The 25,960-nt window shown below is 48.7% G+C and overlaps 1 protein-coding gene across 1 annotated transcript in view; it reads left to right on the top strand.

Moving 5' to 3' along the window:
- Positions 1-21,149, top strand: part of ano10a (anoctamin 10a) — a 221,477-nt gene extending 200,328 nt beyond the window's left edge. Inside the window, exons 12-13 of the mRNA XM_037252069.1 lie at positions 19,692-19,809; positions 21,097-21,149. Coding sequence (XP_037107964.1) covers positions 19,692-19,809; positions 21,097-21,149 — 171 coding nt within the window. The remainder of the gene's footprint in view (positions 1-19,691; positions 19,810-21,096) is intronic.
- Positions 21,150-25,960: the final 4,811 nt, after the last annotated feature.

Consider the following 25,960-nt stretch of genomic DNA (forward strand, 5'->3'; position numbering starts at 1 on the left):
CTGATGACTGCTGGGATAGGCTCCAGCACTAAAAAATGATTACTCAGGTCGATATTTTTTCTTTATCAAAAGATATTTTCCCATTATTATACATTCCCTATTTATTGTTTGATTGGATCAGGTTGCATCGCTATTGAGCTATTTTTTTAGAGCAATTCTAGCTACCGTATTTTCCGGAATATAAGTCGCACCGGAGTATAAGTCACACCAGTCATAAAATGCACAATAAAGGGGAAAAAAACATATATGTCGCACCTGAGTATAAGTCGCATTTTTGGGGGAAATTGATTTGACATAATCCAAAAACAGACATTAATAAGCAACAGGCTGAACGGTACAGTATGCTAACATTAAATAAACACATGAAGGAGGAACTGAGAACGAGCCTGACGTAACATATTACGAATTATTCAAATAACTATAACATAAATAAGTTTATCGAAACATCTGTGTCACTACAAATCATTAAATCCAGCGAAATCCTCGTCCTCTCTGTCACTCGTCTGCTGTTCCTCCCCCGGTTGGGAAGCGTCGAAAGCGGTGTGCGAGGAGGCTGAAGAGGGGCAAGCGTGGGGGCGTCCGGGCCAGGCTGGCGGCCAACCCGGCTCGCCCGGCCGTGCCTTCCATTCTTCTGGCGAATGTTCGATCGCTGGACAACAAAATGGATTACATTCGCTTGCTGAGATCTACAAACCGGACGGTGCGCGACTGCTGTGTGCTCGTGTTCACTGAGACTTGGTTGACCGTCAACATTCCGGACTCGGCTGTACGTCTGGAGCGGCTAGCGTGCTATCGGGCGGACCGGGCCATTGTACGAGGGGGGAAATCTCGTGGAGGTGGAATATGCGTCTACATCCGTGACGAGTGGTGCCGGGACTCTGTGGTGGTATGCAGGCACTGCTCGCCACTGGCGGAGTTTGTGATCATTAAGTGCCGTCCTTTTTACCTGCCGAGGGAATTTACCGCGATTCTGCTGGTCGCGGTTTACATCCCGCCTTCCAACATCGGAGGCGACAGGGTCGCGGCTCTTAGTGAACTGTACCAGGCTGTCAGTGACCAACAGACAGCGCACCCTGACGGTTTCACCATCTTCGCTGGGGATTTTAATCATGCTAACCTGAAGTCTGTTTTTCCGAGGCTTCACCAGCATGTTGATTTTCCTACGCGTGGCGACAGCTTCCTGGACCTGGTCTACTCTTCGCATAAAGGAGCTTTCAAAGCCGCCCCCCTCCCCCATCTTGGACTTTCTGACCATATCACTGTTATGCTTTTGCCCGCATACAGATAAAAGGTGAGAACATCCAGACCAGTTCGCAAGCGGGTGCGGGTGTGGCCTGAGGGTGCCTCTGATGCGCTTCGTGACTGCTTTGGCTCTACTGACTGGGACGTGTTTAGGAGGGCTGCCACTTGCGACGGTCGGGCGGACATTGAGGAGTATACTGACTCTGTTTCCTCCTACATCAGGAAGTGCATTGATGATGTGACACACTCAATATCCGTCGTCACTCGGGCTAACCGGAAGCCATGGCTGACAGGGGCTGTCTTCAGGCTGCTGAGGGCCAGGGACAAAGCCTTCAGGGCGGGGGATGAGGCTGGCTTGAGGACTGCGAGGGCCGACCTGTCCCGGGGCATCAAAGAAGCGAAGAGGGCGTTCTCGTGCAGAATTACCGCCCACTTCAAGGACAGCAGGGACGCACGGAGCCTTTGGCAGGGCATTCAGACCATCACGGACTACAAGCCCGCGCCGCAGAGCTGTGAAGGCGACGTCCGTCTGCTCAATGACCTCAACCGCTTCTTTGCTCGCTTCGACGCTCAGAACAGCACTTGCCCGCTGAAGGCCACTCCCCCTTCCCACGAGCTGCCCCTGTGCCTCTCCGCCGACAGCGTGAGGAGGACGCTTGCCGCTATCGACATCCGTAAGGCGGCGGGCCCGGACAACATCCCGGGTCGAGCGCTGAAGGACTGCGCTGGTGAGCTGACGGGTGTCTTCACAGACATCTTTAACACTTCCCTGCAGCAGGCCATCGTCCCGTCGTGTTTCAAAGCTGCCACCATCGTACCTGTGCCGAAGAAGCCTGCTCCGTCCTGCTTCAATGACTACCGCCCCGTGGCACTTACGCCCATCATCATGAAGTGCTTTGAGCGGCTTGTCATGGAGCACATCCGGTCAGTTCTCCCCCCCACCATTGACCCCTTCCAGTTTGCGTACCGAGCCAAACGGTCCTCTGAGGATGCCATCTGCTCTGCCCTCCACTCGGCCCTCACCCACCTGGAGGGGAGGGACTCGTATGTGAGGTTGCTGTTTGTGGACTTCAGTTCTGCCTTCAACACCATTGTGCCACAGCGTCTCATCAGCAAACTTGACAAGCTGGGCCTCAGTACCTGCCTCTGCAACTGGCTACTGGACTTCCTCTGTCAGAGGCCACAGGTGGTACGTGTTGGCGACAAAATCTCCGCCAGCATCACGCTGAGCACAGGGGCCCCCCAAGGCTGCGTGCTCAGTCCGCTGCTCTTCACCCTCCTGACGCATGACTGCCACCTGCAGCGGCAACCGCATAGTGAAGTTTGCTGACGACACGACTCTGGTGGGTCTCATCACCAAGGGAGACGAGACTCAATACAGGCTGGAGGTTGACCTTCTGACCGCGTGGTGCAGGGACAACAACCTCCTGCTGAACGTCGACAAGACCAAGGAGATTGTTGTTGACTTCCGGAAGGGTCACGCCCAACACCTGCCGCTGACCATCGACGATGCTGTGGTGGAGAGAGTGAGCAGCGCCAGGTTCCTGGGGGTGCACATCAGTGAGGATCTCTCCTGGTCCACCAACACCGCATCGCTGGCGAAGAAGGCCCAGCGCCGCCTGTACTTCCTTCGGAAACTCAGGCGAGCGGGGGCTCCTCCGGCCGTCATGACTACTTTTTACCGCGGCACCATTGAGAGCGTCCTCTCCAGCTGTATTGCTGTTTGGGGTGGCAGCTGCACTGACTACGACTTGAAGGCCCTGCAGCGCATAGTGAAAACGGCTAGTAAGACTATTGGTGCTTCTCTCCCCTCCTTGAAGGACATTTACACCTCCCATTCCACCCGCAAGGCGACCAAGATTGTGAGTGATGTGAGTCACCCCGCTCACTCTTTGTTTGATCTTCTGCCCTCTGGGAGGCGGTACAGGAGCCTGCGCTCCCGCACCACCAGACTCTCCAACAGCTTCGTACTCCAGGCTGTTAGGATCCTGAACTCGCTCCCCCTTTCAGCGTAGCGTCCTGTTCTTGCTGTCTGCTGTATGCACACTGGCTCGGTTTTGCCCCTCTTATTTATTGGGTTATTGGTTTATTATTTATTCATCGCTCATTTTATTTATTATTTATGGTTTGTGCCTTCTTGTTTTTGTTTTGTGTCGCCTACTTGTATGTCTCGTCACCGTGGGATGGAGGAAACGGAATTTCGGTTTCTTTGTGTGTCTTGACATATGAAGGGATTGACAATAAAGCTGACTTTGACTTTGACTTATAAACAACACCGCTGACTCCGGAAGTAAATGTGGCGCTGACATCAGACTCGTCGTCAATTACAGTTCCAATTATTCCACAGGCCTATATAACTATACTACATCCATCCATCCATCTTCTTCCGCTTATCGGGGGTCTGGTCGCGGGGGCAGCAGCTTTAGGAGGGACTCCCAGACTTCCCTCTCCCCAGCCACTTCAGTTGAGACTTTGCCTTTTGGCTCAGCTCTCGATTCACCACGACAGACCGGTCGGTACAGAGTCCGCATTACTGCCGACGTTGCACCGATCCGCCTGTCGATCTCGCGCTCCATCCTGCCCTCACTCGTGAACAAGACCCCAAGATACTTGAACTCCTCCACTTGGGGCAGGATCTCATCCCCGATCCGGAGAGGGCATTCCATCCTTTTCCGACCGAGGACCATGGACTCGGATTTGGAGGTGCTGACCCTCATCCCGATCGCTTCACACTCGGCTGCGACCCGCTCCAGTGAGAGCTGGAGATCACGGCTTGAAGAAGCCAACAGCACCACGTCGTCTGCAAAAGGTCCCCCAACCGGACACCCTCAACGCCTCGGCTGTGCCTAGAAATTCTGTCCATAAAAGTTATGAACAGAATCGGTGACAAAGGGCAGCCTTGGCGGAGTCCAACCCTCACTGGGAACGCGACTTACTGCCGGAAATGCGGACCAAACTCTGACATTGGTGATACAGCCCTTATCAGTCGGCTCGCCACTCCGTACTCCCGAAGCACCCTCCTCAGAACTTCCCGAGAGACACGGTCGAACGCCTTCTCCAAGTCAACAAAACACATGTGGACTGGTTGGGGGGACTCCCATGCCCCCCCCGAGGATCCTGCCGAGGGTGTAGAGCTGGTCCACTGTTCCACGGCCAGGACGAAAGCCACACTGCTCCTCCTGAATCCGAGGTTCGACCTCCCAACGGACCCTCCTCTCCAGCACCCCTGAATAGACCTTACCTGGGAGGCTGAGTAGTGTGATTCCTCTGTAGTTGGAACACACCCTCCGGTCCCCCCTCATAAACCACCACCCCAGTCTGCCAATCCAGAGCTACCGTCCCCGATGTCCACGCGATGTTGCAGAGGCGTGTCAACCAGGACAGCCGCAGAACATCCAGAGCCTTTCAAAACTCTGGGCGGATCTCATCCAACCCTGGGGCCTTGCCCCCGAGGAGTTTTTTAACTACCTCAGTGACTTCGACCCCAGAGATTGGAGAGTCCATCTCAGAGTCTCCATGCCCTGCTTCCACAATGGAAGGTGTGTCGGTGGAATTGAGGAGGTCTTCGAAGTATTCTCCCCACCGACTCACGACGTCCCGAGTCGAGGTCAGCAGCACGCCATCTCCACTGTAAACAGTGTTGACAATGCAATGCTTCCCCGTCCTGAGACGCCGGATGGTGGAACAGAATCTCCTCGAAGCCGTCCGAAAGTCATTCTCCAATGGCCTCGCCAAACTCCTCCCACGCCCGAGTTTTTGCCTCAGCAACCGCCGAAGCCACGGTCCGCTTGGCCATCCGGTACCTGTCGGCTGCCTCCGGAGTCCCACAGGCCAAAATGGCCCGATAGGACTCCTTCTTCAGCTTGACGGCATCCCATCGAGACTGCTTTGGCTCTACTGACTGGGAAATGTTTAAGCAGGCGGCCACTTGCAATGATCGGACGGATATAGAGGAGTATACTGACTCTGTTTCCTCTTACGTCGCGAAGTGCATTGATGATGTGACCCACTCGAAATACATCGTCACTCGGGCTAACTGGAAGCCGTGGCTGACTGGGCCTGTCCTCAGGCTGCTGAGGGCCAGGGACAAAGCCTTCAGAGCGGGGATGAGGCTGGCTTGAGGACAGCGAGGGCCGACCGGTCCCGGGGCATCAAGAAGGCGAAAAGGGCGTTCTCTTGCAGGATTACCGCCCACTTCAAGGACAGCAAGGACGCACGGTGCCTTTGGCAGGGCATTCAGACCATCACGGACTACAAGCCCGCACCGCAGAGCTGTGAGGGCGACATCCGTCTGCTCAACGATCTCAATCGCTTCTTTGCTCGCTTCGACGCTCAGAACAGCACTTGCCCGCTGAAGGCCCCTCCTCCTCCACAAGAGCAGCCCCTGTGCCTCTCTGCTGATAGCGTGAGGAGGGCGCTTGCCGCTATCAACACTCGTAAGGCGGCGGGCCCTGACAACATCCCGGGTCGAGCGCTGAAGGACTGCGCTGGGGAGCTGACGGGTGTCTTCACGGACATCTTCAACATTTCCCTGCAGCAGGCCGTTGTCCCTTCGTGTTTCAAGGCTGCCACCATCGTACCTGTGCCAAAGAAACCTGCCCTGTCCTGCTTCAATGACTACCGCCCCGTGGCACTGACGCCCATCATCATGAAGTGCTTTGAGCGGCTTGTCATGGAGCACATCAGATCCATTCTACCCCCCACCATAGACCCCTTCCAGTTTGCGTACCGAGCCAAATGGTCCTCTGAGGATGCCATCTGCTCGGCCCTCCACTCGGCCCTCACCCACCTGGAGAGTAGGGACTCGTATGTGAGATTGTTGTTTGTGGACTTCAGTTCTGCCTTCAACACCATTGTGCCACAACGACTCATCTGCAAACTCGCCAAGCTGGGCCTCAGTACCTACCTCTGCAACTGGCTACTAGACTTCCTCAGTCAGAGACCTCAGGTGGTACGTGTTGGCGACAAGACCTCCGCCAGCATCACGCTGAGCACGGGGGCCCCCCAAGGCTGCGTGCTCAGTCCGCTGCTCTTCACCCTGCTGACACATGACTGTGCTGCAACCTTCAGCGCCAACCGCATGGTGAAATTTGCTGACGACACGACTCTTGTGGGTCTCATCACCAAGGGCGACGAGACTCAATACAGGTTGGAGGTTGACCTTCTGACCACGTGGTGCAAGGACAACAACCTCCTGCTAAACGTCAACAAGACCAAGGAGATTGTTGTTGACTTCCGGAAGGGTCACACCCGACACCTGCCGCTGACCATCGACGGTGCTGTGGTGGAGAGAGTGAGCAGCACCAGGTTCCTGGGGGTGCACATCAGTGAGGATGTCTCCTGGTCCACCAACACCGCCTCACTGGCGAAGAAGGCCCAGCGCCGCCTGTACTTCCTGCGGAAACCCAGGAGAGCGTGTGCTCCTCGGCCGTCATGACTACATTTTACCGTGGCACCATTGAGAGCGTCCTCTCCAGCTGTATTGCTGTTTGGGGTGGTAGCTGCACTGACTACAACATGAAGGCCCTCCAGCGCATAGTGAACACGGCTGGTAAGATTATTGGTGCTTCACTCCCCTCCTTGGAGGACATTTACACCTCCCATCTCACCCGCAAGGCGACCACGATTGTGAGTGATGTGAGTCACCCCGCTCGCTCTTTGTTCGATCTTCTGCCTTCTGGGAAGAGGTACAGGAGCCTGCGCTCCCGCACCACCAGACTCACCAACAGCTTCGTACTCCAGGCTGTTAGGATCCTGAACTCTCTCCCCCCTTCTGCGTAGCGTCCTGTACTTTTACGCTATATTCTGACTGTCTGCTGTATGCACACTTGCTCCGTTTTGCTCCTCTTATTTATTTATTTATTGTGTTACTTGTTTATTTATTATTTATTCATCAATCTTATTATTCATTGTTTGTGCCTTCTTGTTTTTATTTTGTGTTGTTTGCTTGTATGTATGTCGTGTCTTGTCACCGTGGGATAGTGGAAACGTAATTTCGATTTCTTTGTGTGTCTTGGCATGTGAAGAGGTTGACAATAAAGCAGACTTTGACTTTGACTTTGACTTACCGCCGGTGTCCACCAGCTGGTTCGGGGATTGCCGCCACGACAGGCACCGACCACCTTACAGCTACAGCTCCGATCGGCTGCCTCAACAATGGAGGCACGAAACATGGTCCACTCTGACTCAATGCTCAAAGCTCTGCCGGAGGTGGGAGTTGAAGCTCTTCCCGACGGGATTCTGCTAGACGTTCCCAGTAGACCCTCACAGAGCGTTTGGGTCTGCCAGGTTAGACCGGCATCTTCCCCCACCATCGGAGCCAACCCACCACCAGGTGGTGATCAGTTGACAGCTCCGCCCCTCTCTTCACCCGAGTGTCCAAAACATGCGGCCGCAAATCCGATGACACGACTTCAAAGTCGAATCATCGAACTGCGGCCTAGGGTGTCCTGGAGCCAAGTGCACACATGGACACCCTTATGTTTAAACATGGTGTTCATTATTGAAAATATGTGTCGAGCACAGAAGTCCAATAATAGAACACCGCTCGGGCTCAGATCGGGGGGGGCATTCCTCCCAATCACGCCCTTCCAGGTCTCACTGCCCACGTGAGCATTGAAGTCACCCAGTAGAACGATAGAGTTCCCAGAAGGAGCGCACTCCAGCACTTCTTCTAAGGACCCCAAAAAGGGTGGGTACTCTGAGTTGCTGTTTGGTGCATTGGCACAAACAACAGTCAGGACCCGTCCCCCCACCCGAAGGCGGAGGGAGGCTACCCTCTCGTTCACCGGTGTGAACCCCAATGTGCAGGCGCCCAGCCGGGGGGCAACAAGTATACCCACACCTGCTCGACGCCTCTCACCGTGAGCAACTCCAGAGTGGAAGAGAGTCTAGCCCAGTGGTCACCAAACTACGGCCCGCGGGCCGGATACGGCCCACGGGACCGTTTAATCCGGCCCGCCAACCCTGAACAAATTGTATTATTAAACTTTTTTTTGTGGTCATTTTGCCTGCAATGACTGCGTTTCCCCAGTAGATGGGGAAGCGCTCGCCTGCGCATTTACTACCGGAAGCCGTGTCAGAAAGCTCGGTGCACACTCACAAGTGCGTGTACGTACTCAGTAGTACGGACATGGCGCACTCGCGCTCTATTTGTATCAGTCCCGAATTTAGAGCGTGGGTTGTGACGACAGCATTCTTGTAATTCGCGCGCTGAGCTTTCAGATGCAGTTTTGCGCTAAAGCCACCCACAAACCTTCCCCTGGAATCCTTCCATTAAAATGAGTCGCCCAAGGAAAAGCAAGGTGGACACAGTGCCGAGCGTTTAAAAGAGAGTGGCCAATTTGGCTCGACGTACGCAATGTGACGTTCAGCCACATGAACGTCAACATCAACCCGTCACAGATCGAGGTAAACGGACCAACACCTCGGATCTCGCCTAAGAATTGCCACAGCAAATTTTACTCCAGACTATGACGCACTAGCAAACTTTAACAATAAAGACAGCGGTGTCTACAAGCCTACTGGAACCTACAAAAGGATTATAAGGAAGGAACACAAGAACTTTAAGAGACTGCTCATGTGTGTCAGAGAGATTCTGCTCTGACAACTGAGCTGAACTTTTATCTGTTAAGATTGTGCATGGCACAACAGAAAGTTAATGCTCCATGGCTTTTTTTTCTATGAGGAACCCAGAGAGAGTTATTTAGTTATTATTTATTTCCTTTTTTTTCTGTGAAGAACTCAGAGAGGGTTATTTAGTTATTATTTATTTCATTAATAGTGTTATTATTTGTTTCCTGACTTTTTTTCTGTAAAGAACCTGGAAAGGGTTATTAAATAACCGTTATTTGGTTATGTGTGGCTTTCTGGAAAACAATAAATGTTTTAAGCTCCCCTACGATCGTCACACTTTTTCTGTTACAAACTGACACCGGCCCCCCCATCAGAGAAGGGAAAAGTTATGTGGCCCTCACAGGAAAAAGTTTGGGGACCCCTGGTCTAGCCCCTCTCAAGAGGGCTTGTACCAGAACCCAAACTGTGTGTGGAGGCAAGTTCGACTATGTCTAGTCGGAACATTTCTGCCTCACACACCAGCTCGGGTTCCTTTCCAACCAGAGAGGTGACATTCCATGTCCCAAGAGCCACCTTCTGCAGCCGGGGATCAGACCGCCAAGGTCCCCGCCTTTGGCCGCCGCCCAGCTCACTTTGCACCCGACCCCTTTGGCCCCTCCCACAGGTGGTGAGCCCATGGGACCCACGTTTCCTTTTCAGGCTGTGCCCAGCCGAGCCCCATGGGTGAAGGCCCGGCCACCAGACGCTCGCCTTTGAGCCCCAACTCCAGGCCTGGCTCCAGACCTAACCCGCGTCCAGGCGAGGGAAAACGAAATCCATTTATATTATTCTTCATAAAGGGTTCGTGTGAGCCGTGCTTTGTCTGGCCCCTCACCTCAGACCCTTTTGCCATGGGTGACTCTACCAAGGGCATGAAGCCATAGACAACTCGGCTCCTAGGATCATTAGGAGACGCAATCCCCTCCACCACGACAAGGTGACGACTCACAGAGTTCTAATGTTTATATTTAAAAAAAAATCTTATTCATACACACACTGTAAATCTAACGTAATGGTCTCCCACCATAGAGTCGAAACATTTAGCATTATAGCCCACACTATATAGACTTATTACAAGTAAACTTTACCAGCTACAGAAAAAAGTCAAAGTCAAAGTCTGCTTTATTGTCAATTTCTTCACATGCCAAGACACACAAAGAAATCGAAATTACGTTCCCACTATCCCACGGTGACAAGACATAGTAAACAATATACATACGTACAAGTAAACAACACAAAAAAATAAAAACAAGAAGGCACAAACAATGAATAAATAAGAGTGATGAATAAATAATAAATAAACAAATAACATAATAAATAAGAGGAGCAAAAATGGAGCAAGTGTGCATACAGCAGACCGTCAGAATATAGCGCAAAAGTACAGGACGCTACGCAGAAGGGGAGAGAGAGTTTAGGATCCTAACAGCCTGGAGTACGAAGCTGTTGGTGAGTCTGGTGGTGCGGGAGAGCAGGCTCCTGTACCTCTTCCCAGAGGGCAGAAGATCAAACAAAGAGTGAGCGGGGTGACTCACATCACTCACAATCGTGGTCGCCTTGCGGGTGAGATGGGAGGTGTAAATGTCCTTCAGGGAGGGGAGTGAAGCACCAATAATCTTACCAGCCGTGTTCACTATGCGCTGCAGGGCCTTCATGTTGTATTCAGTGCAGCTACCACCCCAAACAGCGATACAACTGGAGAGGACGCTCTCAATGGTGCCACGGTAGAATGTAGTCATGACGGCCGGAGGAGCACTTGCTCGCCTGAGTTTCCGCAGGAAGTACAGGCGGCGCTGAGCTTTCTTCGCCAGTGATGCGGTGTTGGTGGACCAGGAGAGATCCTCACTGATGTGCACCCCCAGGAACCTGGTGCTGCTCACTCTCTCCACCACAGCACCGGTCAGCGGCAGGTGTTGGGTGTGACCCTTCCGGAAGTCAACAACAATCTCCTTGGTCTTGTTGACGTTCAGCAGGAGGTTGTTGTCCCTGCACCACGTGGTCAGAAGGTCAACCTCCAACCTGTATTGAGTCTCGTCGCCCTTGGTGATGAGACCCACCAGAGTCGTGTGTCACTATGCGGTTGTTGCTGTAGGTTGCAGTGCCGTCATGCGTCAGCAGGGTGAAGAGCAGCGGACTGAGCACGCAGCCTTGGGGGGCCGCCTGCTTAAACATTTCCCAGGTAAGACGCATAGCCGTCCAAAGTCATCTCGGTCTACTGGCCCTCGCACTTTGGTCATAGGGGACTCCATTACCCGAAATATTACGCTTAAAAATCCAGCCACGGTAATGTGTATTCCTGGGGGCAGAGCACCCGACATAGAAGCTAATCTTAGGGAGCTGACTCGCAATAGGTCTAGTCAACAGCGTAGTTCCAACAACACTAGCTACTCGGACATAGTGATACACGTCGGCTCCAATGATGTTAGGATGAGACAATCAGAGATCACAAAGAAAAACATAGCGAGGACTTGTGATCTCGCCAGAAAGATGAGTCGGCATCGAGTATTTGTCTCTGGCCCCCTGCCTGGGAGAGGCACTGATGAGAGGTTTAGTAGATTAGTCTCCCTTAATCGATGGATGGCTGGGTTCTGTAAAAAGCAGGGACTGTATTTTATAGATAACTGGCCCTCCTTCTGGGGCCGCCCCGACCTGCCGAGGAAGGACGGCCTTCACCCTAACCGTGAAGGCGCCTTCACTCTTTCTAGGAATGTAGATTACTGTTTGAGCCACTCATGACAGGTCACTTTAGAGCAGGCCGGGGCACAGGTGATTAGACCACCTGTTAGGATGGGTTTGGAGTCTGTTAAGTTAAAGTTAACTAGCGCTAGGCTAGACTTCCAGCATGCACATAGCTCCTCGTGTAGACTAGAGCGTGACAGTTTGAATAGTGTTACAGTACACATAAACACACTTTCTACTGGGGTAGTAGACAAATCCAATCACTCCACCCCGAACGGTTTTGCTGATGAAACGGTGCCTGTTTCAGATAATTTTACATGTGTAACAAATATTTACTATCAAATTCCCACGGTCGTATCGTCCCACCGCGCTAACAAACATTGATACCCCGGGGGGAAATTCAGGAGCCAGCAGTTAGACACAGAAATACACAGATAGATAAACAGATAAACAATACTAACATCGATAACAGAAGATAGCTTAATATTAATAAATAATTAAATAGATCAAATAAATAAATTAATGGATCAAATAAATGAACAACAAACAGTGTTACGACCGTGGGCGTGCCCCCAAACCCCGCGACGAGTTAAAAAGTCCCGCGGCATAGGGAAGGAATGAACCCCTCAGCCTCTCCGTGGAGCAAGACGGTGTCAGCAGCCTATCACTGAATCTACTCATCCACCCAATGACGATGCTGTACAGTGGGTGTTCGGGGTTGTCTTTGATTGACAGCAGCCGAGCCAACGCCCGCTGATCTGCCGCAGACGCCAGACCAGGTAGCTTCGTGCCTACAACAGAAGCCCACTTCTTCACTAGTTTGTCCAGGCGGGAGGCATTCCTCTTCTTGACGCCACCCCCACAGCACCAGTCCATCTCTAATACAGCCAACAATAGCAGTATCATCCGGCACATGGCAGAACCCGGAGCTGTACTGGAAGTCAGAGGTGTACAGGGTGAACAGGAAGGGAGAGAGCACCGTTCCCTGCGATCCTCCCATGCTGCTTCTCACCATGCCTGATTCACAGCCTCCCATGAGCACATACTGAGGTTGCCCGTAAAGAATCTGAATCGAGGGCGTTTTAACAGAGCCGCATTGAAGTCATTTGTGAGATTAAAAATTGTGCCATTATAAGAGGGAAATGCGGCAGTTGCTAGAGGCAGTAACTCGGAGAGCGCAGTCGTGGTTACGGAGTTAATATCACGGCTGCTGTAGCTTTGATTGCATTTCTGTCATTGACAGAGAGCCAAAACTTCAAATTTTATTAAGTAGTGATCGGACATAACAGTAGTGTACGGCAATACCATTATATTTGTGGTTACCATGCCTCGGCATAGTGCCAGATCTAAAGTATTTCCAACTTTATGCGTTGCCTGTATTGCCAGTGTGAAACCGAACGTATCAATTATTGTCTGAAACGCCACAGTAAGTGGCTTTGACGGAAAATTAATATGAATATTAAAATCTCCCATAATCATTATATTATCCACATGGGCCACCGGGTCAGCCACAAATTCTGAAGATTCATCCAGGAAGATAGAGTAAACACCTGGTGGAAGGTAGATAACAGTGAGATAAAACGACAGAAAGGCTGTGGATCGGACGAGAACTTCAAAAGTTTTAAATGCGTTAATCGAGCTAGGGCTAAGTCTGAGATCAGAATCGGAGATAAGGACTACACCCCCACCCTTCTTACGAGGACGCACAACATGCGAGCTCACAAAGTTTGGAGGCGAGGCCTCAATAAGTGGCAACAATTCATTAGGTTTTAACCAGGTCTCACAAATACCAAAAATGTTAAGATTATGATCTCTAATGAGATCATTAACTTGTAGCGCTTTCGTGGGGAGTGATCTAATATTCATAAAGTCTAATCGGTTGATCAGATTTCGTACCCATGGGAGGATTTTTGGACAATATATGAGTGGGATTGCATTGTCCAAGCCTGGCATTACGTTTGAAATGTTTATTAACGCAGCAAGAGGAGACAACCGTAGGAATTTGATAGTTAATATTTGGCACACACGTACTGTTATTAGGAGCGAGCACCATATCATCAGTGAGACCGGTCAGAGAGGAACTAGACTTGTCTACTACCTCAGTAGAAAGTATGTGGAGTGGTATACCTGGACTTAACTGCCGCATATGACACCGTGTGGCACCGGGGACTCCACCTGAAGCTGCTGAGGACCATACCGGACCGGCACATGGTGCAGTTCATTATGGAGACGCTTTCCAACCGCAGCTTTACTCTCCAAACCAGCAGTGGGCAGTGCAGTAGGCTCCGTAGACTGAGGAGCGGGGTACCGCAAGGGTCAGACCCGGCCGTCCCTCCAAACTTTCATCTCAAACAAGGAGAAGACTGATCAGAGATGCAGCCAAGAGGCCCATAATCACTCTGGATGAACTGCAGATAACTACAGCTGAGGTGGGAGAGTCTGTCCATAGGACAACAATCAGTCGTGCACTGCACAAATCTGGCCTTTATGGAAGAGTGGCAAGAAGAAAGCCATTTCTCAAAGATATCCATAAAAAGTCTCGTTTAAAGTTTGCCATCCAGAAAGTATGGCTATGCAGACGACCTTGCCATCATGCTGAGTCGACCAACGTGGAAGGCGACGTAAGACGGCCTGAATGAAGACATGCGCACCATGGCAGCATACCTTCAAAAGTGGCGTCTCCAGCTCAGCGTTGGAAAGACTGTTGGTGCATCATACCATCTCAGCACCAGGGAAGCAAGGAGAGAACTGGCAGTGAGCATTGAGGGCAAACGCCTGGAGGTTCAACAAGCCCCGAAGTACCTCGGCGTGCGTCTGGATCGGACCCTATCCTTTCAACAACACTTTGAAGATCTGAAGGCAAAGGTGACATCCAGGGTTGCACTGATCCGCCGCCTTGCTGGAACAACGTGGGGAGCCTCTGCTATAATCTTGCCCAAGCGCTGGTCTTCTCGACAGCAGAGTACTGCGCTCCCCTTTGGAACAGAAGCCCCCATGCCAAAAAGGTGGATGTGGCAATTAACAACGCCCTCCGAACTATAACAGGATGCCTGAAATCCACCCCTGTGTCCCTCCTGCCTGTCCTTGCGGGAATAGCGCCGGCCAACCTTCGGCGAGAGGCTTTCACCCTCGTTCTTGCCAGGAAGGCAAAAAATAACAACTGGCACATCCTGCCACAACAACTCCAGCTCCACCAAGCAGACTCAAGGCACGCCACCCCTACAACATGGCAGCACAAGAGATGCTCAATTCCATCCCTGAAGACATCTCCAGAGATACCTGGCTGGCAGCAGCTTGGAAGCAGGAGTGGGAGGCAGCTGGCCCCTCCCTCATGCACCGTTATATCTAGGAACCAGGAGACGGCGCCAAAGGAGGAGACGAACTACCTCGCCAGCAGTGGACCACACTGAACTGCTTAAGAACTGGTGTTGGGTGCTTCAACTCGTCTATGCGGCAGTGGGGACTGGCGGACAGTGCGGCATGCGAGTGCGGAGACCCCGAGCAGACAGCCGACCACATCATCAACACCTGCCCCCTATATAGACCACCCTCGGAGTCCGGCCTCTTTGACCTGGGACCAGAGATGCTGGCGTGGCTCCACGACACCAAGTTGGAGCTCTGACGTTACACGAGAGAGAGAGAGAAAGTATGTCAGTGTATGTTGTCAAACTGTGACACTCTAGTCTACACAAAGAGCTATTCAAGATTCAAGATTCAAGAGTTTTTATTCGCCATGTTTGAGCGTGCCAAACAAGGAATTTGACTTCGGTAAATCACAGCCTCTGTTCAACATTTAGGTGACTAGAAGTCCACTGTCATCTCCACGGTCTTGAGCGGGTTCAGCTCCAGGTGGTTTTGGCTGCACCAGTGGACCAGCCGCTCCATCTCCTGTCTGTACGCAGTCTCATCACCGTCCTGGATCAGTCCGATGAGAGTGGTGTCGTCTGCATACTTCAGGAGCTTCACAGGAGAGTCACCTGAGGAGAAATTGTTGGTGTAGAGAGAGAAGAGCAGTGGGGAGAGGATGCACCCCTAAGGGGCTCCAGTATTGGTGGTCCGGGTGTCAGATGTGATGCTCCCCAGCCTCACACGCTGTCTCCTGTTGGTCAGGAAGCTGGTGATCCACTGACAGGTGGAGGCAGGCACCGCAAACTGGATGAGCTTCTGTTGGAGGATGTCAGAAGCGATGGTGTTGAACGCCGAGCTGAAGTCCACGAACAGGATCCTGGCGTACGTTCCTGGGGTGTCCAGGTGGTGCAGGATGTAGTGCAGTCCCATGTTGACCGCATCATCCACTGACCTGTTTGCCCGGTAGGCAAACTGGAGGGGGTCAAGCAGGGGGCCCGTGACCTCCTTCAGGTGGTTCAGCACTAACCTCTCGAAAGATTTCATGACCACAGATGTCAGTGCGACAGGTCTACAGTCATTCAAACCTGTGATGGCGGGCTTCTTGGCCACTGGAACGATGGTGGAGCTCTTGAAGCACGAGGGCACCTCACACAGCTCCAGAGAACGGTTGAAGATCCGTGCAAAGGTGGGCGCCAGCTGCTCAGCGCAGACTTTCAAGCAGGAAGGTGACACGCCGTCTGGGCCCGGTGCCTTCCTGGTCTTTTGTCTCCGGAACATCTGGCGCACTTCCTCCTCGCGGATCTGGAGTGCGGGCGCGGCCTCTGCAAGAGAGAGAGTGGGTGACAACGATGATAGAGGTGTGGACAGGGCCGTTGTGGGGAGAGGTGAGTATGTAGATTGTGCTGCAGGAAGTCCCGTTGTCTGGGAGGACCGATCAAACCTGCAGTAGAACTCGTTTAGCTGGTTAGCAAGCCTTGGGCTTTCCACAGGACGGGGGGTTCGTTTCTTGTAGCCCGTGATGCTCTGCAGACCTTTCCACACTGTTGAGGGATCAGGATTGGCAGAGAGGTGTCTCTTCAGGTTATCCCCGTAACACCTCCTGGCTCTCCTGACCTCTCGGTTCAGTGTGTTTCTGGTCTGCCTAAACAGGTCGCGGTCGCCGCTCCTGTAGGCCTCCTCCTTGACTTTGCGCAGCCTCCTCCGTTGCAGTCTGTGCTTGTCTTGTTTGGAGGCTGATCCAAACCAGACAGTGATGGAGGTCCTCTGCACCTCCATCACTGTCTGGTTTGGATCAGCCTCCAAACAAGACAAGCACAGACTGCAACGGACTATCAGGACTGCAGAAAAGATCATTGGAATCAACCTCCCATCTATCCAAGACTTGTACCTGTCCAGGACCAGGAAACGTGCAAGGAACATCTCTACAGACCCTTCTCACCCAGGTTGCAGTCTGTTTGAACTACTCCCCTCCGGACGGCGTTATAGAGCTCGGTACGCCAAAACCAGCAGACACCGAGACAGCTTCTTCCCCCGGGCTGTTGCTCTGATGAACTCACACCACTCATAGAGTCTCAGAGGCATTACTGTGCAATAACATCCTGCTCTTCACACCTTTTGAATTTGTCTACACTGTTTTTGCCATTATTCACATGTCCTGAGTGTTGTTAGTCACCTATATGTTGAACAGAGGGTGTGTTTTACCGAAGTCAAATTCCTTGTTTGGCACGCTCAAACATGGCGAATAAAAACTCTTGAATCTTGAATCTTGAATCCTGAGGTTCGGTGTAAACCAAGGTTTGTCGTTGTTGTACGTGCAGAAGGTCTTAGTCTGCACACACAGATCCTCACAAAAACTGATGTATGATGTGACAGTGTCAGTGAGTTCATGCAAGTCTGAAGTTGCAGCTTCGAAAACTCCCCAATCGGTGCAGTCAAAGCAGGCTTGGAGGTCCTGCCTTGACTCCACTGTCCACCTCCTCACAGTCCTCACCACAGGCTTAGAAGTTTTTAGTTTCTGCCTGTAGGCCGGGATCAGATGAACTAGACAGTGGTCCGAGAGTCCTAAAGCTGCACGAGCCGCAGAGTGGTATGCATCCTTGATCACGGTGTAGCAGTGGTCCAGAGTCTGTGCCCCTCTGGTGGGACACGTTACGTGCTGTCTGTATCTGGGGAGTTCGTGTGCGAGGTTCGCCCTGTTGAGATCACCCAGAACAATGATTAATGAATTTGGTAGAAGTTTCTCCATGTCTGTTACCTGGTCAGCGAGCATCTGCGTGGCTTCACTCGCCCGTGCGTGTGGTGGAATGTAAACAGCCGCCATGACGACCGAGGAGAACTCCCGTGGTGAATAGAACGGCCGGCAGTTTATGAAAAGTGTTTCTAGGAGAGGGCTGCAAAACTCTTTCAACACCGTGACATCAGTACACCAACGTTCATTAATGTAGAAACATTTATGTATCGTTATATGGGCCTGTGGAATATTTTGAAGTGCAAGCGCTGTCAGCGGCGCGCACGCATTGTTGACAAAGGATGATCGATGGATTTAATGAATTGGAGTGACACAGATGGTTTTATTAACGTGTTATTTATGTAATAGTTTTTTGAATAACTCTGAATTTTACGTCAGGGCCGTTCTCAGCTCTTCGTTTGTGTTTATGTCACGTTAGCATACCTATCGTTTAGCCTGTTGTTGCTCGTTCATGACTGTTCTTGGTGTTGGATTTTGTCGAATAAATTGCCCCCCAAAATGCGACTTATACTCCGGAGCGACTTATATATGTTTTTTTTTTCACAGTTTTGGGCATTTTATGGCTGATGCGACTTGTACTCCGGAGCGACTTATAGTCCGAAAATTACGGTATTTATTTAAATAAATAAGAAAATAAATAAGAGTAAATATATAGTTACAATAAATATCCACAAGACTTTTATGAACCTTTTACAAAGTGTAAACGTGTTGAAGTGTAAACGTGTCGGCTCCTCTCTGCTCTTGCGTGCTGGCCGGCTGACACGCCCCAGCGGCCCAGCGCAAGGGCATCTGCACAAGACTTTTATCATTTTAATTTTATACACTCTATTGTACTTTAAAAAACGTTATTTATTTTAAACACTTTTTTAAACATTTTAAAATGTAAACGTGTCACAGCTCCGCTCTGCTCTCACTGTGCTGGCCGGTTGAAGCACCCCCGCGGCCCAGTCCAAGGGCATCCTCACAAGACTTTTATAATTTTATTTTTAAACACTTTATTGTATTTTTAAACATTTAAAAATTTTAAAATGTAAACGTGTCATTACTTCGCTCTGCTTTTGCCATGCTGACCGGCATCCGCACAAGACAATTATAATTTTATTTTTAAACACTTTATTTTATTTTCAAACATTTTAAAGTGTAAACGTGTCACGGCTCCGCTCAGCACGGGCTGACCGGCTGACGCGCCCCGCAGCCTAGCGCGAGGGCATCCGCACAAGACTTTTACAATTTTATTTTTAAACACTTTATTGTACTTTGAAACACTTTATTGTATCTTTAAATACTTTTTATATAGCTTTAAAAAGCTTGATATGCCCTTCTGCTTCGATGACCCATGACGCCTTGCTGACCGGCTTACCTGTCTGCAGTCATTCCAGCCCTCCTTGTCTCCTTTAAACTTTGTGTGAGCCTGTGTTGCATTTAGTTGTCTTGCCTCGTTCGTGACAAAATGAAGTGCAAATCAGAGATGCTGCCGTTTCTGCTATCGAGAACGAAGTGGAAGAGATACCTAGCGCTACTGCGGAAGGCTGAGATAAAGCGTGGATGGAACTGCTCTTACAGTTCTAAGCCAATCAGCGGCAAGAAAAGAAATCAACATGTTCCCATTGGTCTCGGCTCATCTACTGGTCAATAGTGTGCTGTAAAGTCATATGGGCAGACAAATCCCCGCGCTCCAAGTGAGGCTGCAAAAAGGCGTGATGCACCGAATATATCTGCAATATATATTTTCATAAAAACCCGCGATGCACTGAGGCCGCGATAAATGAACCGCGAAGTAGCGAGGGATGACTGTTTGCCCAAAATTAGCTATGAACACAACTTAATTAATCAAATTACTGAATCACAAATTTGGGGCAAATGTGTGTATGCATTATTTAAGCACAAATGTCTGCTCATACACTGTTAGTGAATAAGGCCCAGGTACACTTGTCACCAAATATTGTTGTTATATTTTCATAATTGTTGTCATATTAATCCCTTGTTCCTTGTTTTGTTCAAGAAAAAAAAATTCACATGAAATCACAATAGCATGTAAACTATATTTTTTCTTCAATTTCAGCATGGATTGCTAGCCTTCAAGTTTATCTTGGCATTCCTGGTTCCAAATATTCCCGAACACATTCAGATCAAACTGGCTCGTCTGGAATTTGAATCAATGGAGGCCCTCAAAAAAAAAGGTAAAAAAAAAAAAAGTTACACTTTTCTTGCTTTCTGTCGGGATTTATGGGCCATTATTTAATTCTTAACGTTTGAGTATTTTTTATCTTAAATATAATTCTGCAAACTATTTTTATGGACTGCTACCACATTTGTGCCCCACTCCTTCTGGTGTTGAGAACTGTCTTTGTACGGCTGGAATACAAATGTCCATCATCGTGCTAATGCTAGCACTAGCCGGCTCCCTGGCAAAGCACTGTAGTCTCTAAACGGATCCGGCCGTGAAACGGGTCACTACATTTGTATTACCATCTCCATGGGCTCTACCAACACGCTAGGTCAGTGGTCCCCAACCTTTTTTGCGCCACGGACCGGTTACATGTCAGAAATATTTTCGCGGACCGGCCTTTAGATAAATAAATAATACATTTATATAAATAAATAAATAATACATTTATAATAAATATATAAACACGATGAAATAAAATGATACGACTGACATAAAAACAAGTATAAATGACAAAAATAAAACTCACCGTTACGTTGAATTAGTGGGTTCACTGAGCTTGTTTCTCAGATACAGACGTAATCGGAGACAATGACACCCGAAGTGATTAAGGTTTGTCTTTTATTGCAGGATGCTTGGTCTCCATGTGCTGAAGCAGTTTTGAATGCTTCATTGCCTGGTTAGTTAGCCTGTCGCCACATATTATGCAGAGTGGGCTTGGCGCGTCAGAGTCACCTGTGGCGATAAATCCATATTTTAAGTAGGACTCCAGAAATGTTCTTTTAAATGCAGCTTTCCTTTTCTTAGAAGTCGTAGCCTATTCTTCTTCCGTCTCCTCTTTGGGCTTTTTTCCCTTTACGAAGAAGCTTTCCAAACATCTCTGTTTCTTGCTCATTTTTGCTTGCTTTGCGGGCTCGACTGAGATGACATGTCACGTGACCGAGATGAGCGTCTTGACCTGAACCGACGGATGTAATTGGGAGAAAATCGCCAATTTTTTTATCTTTTTGAAAATAAATTCTTACTCATTTTTTCTAGCTTTGCGGGCTCGACTGGGGAAACATGTCACGTGACAGGGACGAGTGTCTTGACCTGAATTAATTGATCGTCGATAAAAAAAAATTTTTTTTTTTTTCTGTGCGGCTTGGCGGCCCGGTACCAAGTGACACACGGACCGGTATCGGTCCACGGACCGGTATCGGTCCGCGGCCCGGTGGTTGGGGACCCCTACTCTAAATGACTTTGTTTAGCCTCACCATTGGCACTGGCAGTCTGTGTTCCTCATTCAGCACCTGCACAGATCATCTGCGGCACAACACCAGTCCAATGCTGCAAGCACCGGACCTCCCGTGACAACCCCGCTCCATGCACCGTGGATCCGGCCGCAAATTTGTTCTGTTTTCTCACGACCACTGCACCACAACATCCCTGTGGTCTTCTGAGTGCCCTGATGCACAACAACTGTGTCACAAGCGTCATTGGACGACAGCTGCCGATGTGCATATTGGAAAGAGCCAATGCACCATAAACTCTAGAGCGGATATCACGGTGCTCCAACCCCTGAATAAATGTGTCTCCCCTCATCATATCTCAATCGAGCAACTGAACATACAATCATCAACAAATAAAGCTGGATTCGTCAGTCAGCATGTACAGGAAAAAGGGCTAGACATTATCTGTTCATTGTGCACTGAATGAGGGCTGGTTCCTAGATTACAGTTACCTAGATAAGGCACGCACCACAGGCTGGGGAGGTGGCCTGCCTTTTCAAATGTCGGGCTACTTACAGTGATGTTTGCGTGCACTTTATGTGCACTGTATCCCACATCAGAATACTCGCCAAATGACGACGATTCAGCCAAACTGCGGCAGAAAGCACACACTACGGGGACTTTTGAAGAGGACTTCCGTGTCTGTCGCGTACTCACAGCCATCTCCTCTAAATTCACTTCATCGTTTTGCTCTACCGCACACACAAAGAACAATACTTTGCTTGATTGTAAGCTGCTTGAAAGCCGGTTGCTTCCGTTCTGCCATGTTCCAAAACACCAATTGCCACTCAGTATGTGTATGCCCGGGCCGGCAGTGACTTTTTATGCGTACTTCCGTGTCTATCGCGTACTCACAGCCATGTCTTCTAAATTTGCTCCGTCGTTTTGCTCTACCGCACTCACAAAGAGCAATAGTATGCTCAATTGTAAGCAACTTGAAAGCTGATCGCTTCCTTTTCACCATTTTGTCACTCTCGGACTCCTTTCTCCATAACTCCATCAAGTGGTTGGACTTAACCACTACAATGCTCTATCGACTTGATTTTAAGTGGAGAGGTGTTGAGGAGTCTTATCTACCCAATAATAAAATAAAAATGATTCGACGGAACATTACGTCATTAATGTCGATGACGAGTATTATCGTCGCTGGCATACAAAGAGTTAATTTCGGAAAGCATACTCTTGCTAGTTTTTAATGATATTTTATCTGTTTTATTACTTTGTTATTTTACTGATTATTTTACTTTATTTTACATGTGCTGTTTTGGTCACCAGTCAATTGCAAGGCACACAGACAAGCAATTGTTTTTTTGTTTTTTCTGATGAACAGGGCCGCTTCACAATTTTAATGAATATTTCAAAACAGTTTAAGATAGTTTAACAGATAGTCTGTACAAATACTTCTGTGAACAGAGCGCATCTAAAACCTTCACAAACAAGATCAGGCATGCATGAGTTCTGGCGTGCCCTTTTTTGACCTTCTGTTCTGAACTGTCAGTTGCCCATCCAGATACATGACATTTAAAGCTGGGACATGGGTCATTTAAAGCATTCTTTAGACCAGTGGTTCTTAACCTGGGTTTGAGCACACATCCGGTGAGTCTGTCTCAGGGGTTCGGCAGAGCCTACACTAGGGGTGGGCAAACTTTTTGACTCGCGGGCCGAACTGGGTTCTAAATTTGTACCGGAGGGCCGAACCAGGAGCAGATGGATGTAGTGTTTGTGTGAAGTAATATAAGCGACCTGTAAAGGTCATTGCATAAAAGATTTTGGCCTTTAGTAGGTAGTAAAGCATGGATATTCCAAACAAGTTTTTTGAAAACAAATGCATTTATTAACAGCATTAAAAAAAATAAAAATAATTCACTAAAAAACTGCTATCAGTGATTCTCATAAAATACGACACTGTTATTATGAATAACAGTCTCCATCACTTCAGTGCCTGCAGGTCAGATTAATGAAAGATGTTTATCTTATGAGATCACATCAAACAGCAAACATTCTGACCAAATATATCATCTTGAAGAATCGGTGAAAGCATACATCCAAATAAAGTAATCAAAACGGCAACACGGTGAGGGGTATCTGAACATCAGAGCAGAGTTTTAACTCACAAACACCTGGTAACAGAGGTGAGGAAACGGGAAACACTTCCTTAAAGTAAGCCTTAAGAACTTTACAGGTTAAGATTAGTCGCAAACAGGTGGTGCATCAATGTCCTTGAGCATCCTGCATTGTTTGAAAATGAGAATGGTCGCTAGTTTCAATCCCTGCTATGTGTACAAATCATATTCAAAATGCATTTTTTTACAACAAACTTGAGAGCCTCCCCTTCATTTTCAGTGGGAACAGTGTTGTTGGTCTCCCTTTTTTGCGAGTGCATCATAGTCTGGAGTAAAATTTGTTGTGGCAATTCTTAGGAGAGATCCGTTTACCTCGATCTGTGACGGGTTGATGTGGCTGAACGTCACGTCGCGTACGTCGAGCCAAATTGGCCACTCTTTTAACATTCGGCACTCACTTCTTTTCTTCGGGCCACTCATTTTAATGGAAGGATTCCAGGGGAAGGTTTGTGGGTGGCTTTAGCGTAAAACTGTATCTGAAAGCTCAGCGAGCGAATTACAAGAATGCTGTCGTCACAGCCCACGCTCTAAATTCGGGACTGATACAAATAGAGCGCGAGTGCGCCATGTCCGTACTACTGAGTACGTACGTACACGCACTTGTGAGTGTGCACCGAGCTTTCTGACACGGCTTCCGGCAGTAAATGCGCAGGCGAGGGGTTCCCCATCTACTGGGGAAACGCAGTCATTGCAGGCAAAATGACAAAAAAAAAAGTTTAATAATACAATTAATTCAGGGTTGGCGGGCCGGATTAAACGGTCCCGTGGGCCGGATGTGGCCCGCGGGCCGTAGTTTGCCCACCCCTGCTATAACCTGTCAGCAAGCATCTTTCCTGACTTGGTCAATGTATTGTTCTGCAGTGTCCTTGTTCAAGTAAATGCATACCACATGGGAAGTCTCACTTCGCTGGAAACAGGCCAGAGTTAACCCTTTACACAAAGTTGTTAATCCACATAACCTAGATAACAACCATATACCTATTTCTTTTATTAATATTAGACCACATCTCCATGAGCTCTTGTCATCTTATCGTGTTGGAGGGTTTTGAGATTCCCAATGATCCAAGGAGCTAAGTCAGGAGTGTCAAACTCATTTCACAATGTGGGCCACATACGGCCTCAGTAGATGTCAAGTGGGCCGGACCATTGAAATTATACCATACTATGCTATAAATAACCAAAATATCATGTCTTTCCTTTATTTTGGGGTGTAAAGAAGCACAAGAACATTAGGAAAATGTTGGAATTTAATGAACATTCCTTTTACAAAACATAAATAGCATTACTTTAACACAACCTAAAACATTTCCAGTAATGCACTTTAAGATTAAACGAGATTTATAAAGAAAGGAATTTTCAAACCATTTACACATGTGCATATAAAATCTAAATTTAATCCCTGCCTACACCTTACAAACTAAGGAGAGTGCTATTAAATGTGTAAAGAAGAAAGTATTCACATGCCCTGTAAATGTGTAAACTTCATACATGAAACACACATACAATACATATTGAACATTCATGGAGTTGCATGAACAGTAGAAATCCACCGTACTTTTTTGTAGTGAAGTTGCTGACTAACATTAAATTACACATTTCTTTAATCACCACAGTAAGGATTCATCTTCACAGAACTGTATTTTTTCAATGCAAACAATATCTAAGGAAGCGTTTTAAAGGCATTAGTCTAGTCTGGACTTGTTTTTGTTCCTGATACTTGGCATCTTTTGGCCTGTACAAGTGCATCAATACCAGGTGCCATGTCCTGATGAGCTGTCACTTTCAGAATGTCATTTAAGTGCTTGTTTGGAGCCTTGAATGCATTTTTGTTTTATTGATATTCATTACTGAGAAAATTTGTTCACAAAGGTCAGTTGTCCCAAACATGCACAAAATGTTAGCAGCCAGGGCTGTTAATTTGGGGTACCCTGATAGTAGATACTGATCAAATTTGTCCAGACCTACGGAGGCAAATTTGCCCTTCAAATCTGCATGTCTTCGGCTGTTGTGGTGTCCATCATTGGCACCAACTCAAGAAACTATTCAGTAACAGTCAATGTCTCATCAACTCCGTGAATAAATAAGGCCAGTTGTGCCACGTCTGTGATGTCAGTGCTCCTGTCAATTGCAACGGAAAATGACTTGACTCTCTGTTTCAATTGGCTGTCTAAATCTGCTGATAGGTCCAAAATCTTCTCTGCTATAGTATTCCTCGTCAGGCTAATACTAGCAAAAGCTTGTCGCTTCTCGGGACATACAAGTTCAGCCGCCTTCATCATGCATCGTTTAACAAAGTCACCATCGGAGTACGGCTTTGATGCTAATGCTATTTCGCTGGTAATCAGGTAGCTGGCTTTTACCGCTGTTTCACTGACTTGTCGGTTCTGGAAGAAAGTTGACTGCTGTTTCCTTAGACCCGCCCGCAATTCGTTGATCTTATCTCTTCTCAGTTGTCCTTGCAAGCCGTCATAATTTTCGCTCTGAAGAGTCTCGTAGTGGCGTTGAATATTATATTCCTTCAATACCGAAACTTGTTGCAAACACACAAAGCACTAAGGTTTTCCGTGCTTATCTATAAATAAATAGGACGTGGTCCATTTTTCATTGAAAATTCTACACTACGTATCTACTTTTCTCCCTTTGGATAATGACATTTTGGCTAATGAGGGTCTAGGGGAGGGGTAGAGACCAGGGTAGAAACAACGTCGTAACAAGCAGCAATTGGCGCATTGCTACCGTCTGCTGTGTTGGGTCTGTCTTCTCTGATCAG

Source organism: Syngnathus acus, chromosome 5, assembly GCF_901709675.1.
Source record: "Syngnathus acus chromosome 5, fSynAcu1.2, whole genome shotgun sequence".
NCBI lineage: Eukaryota > Metazoa > Chordata > Actinopteri > Syngnathiformes > Syngnathidae > Syngnathus > Syngnathus acus.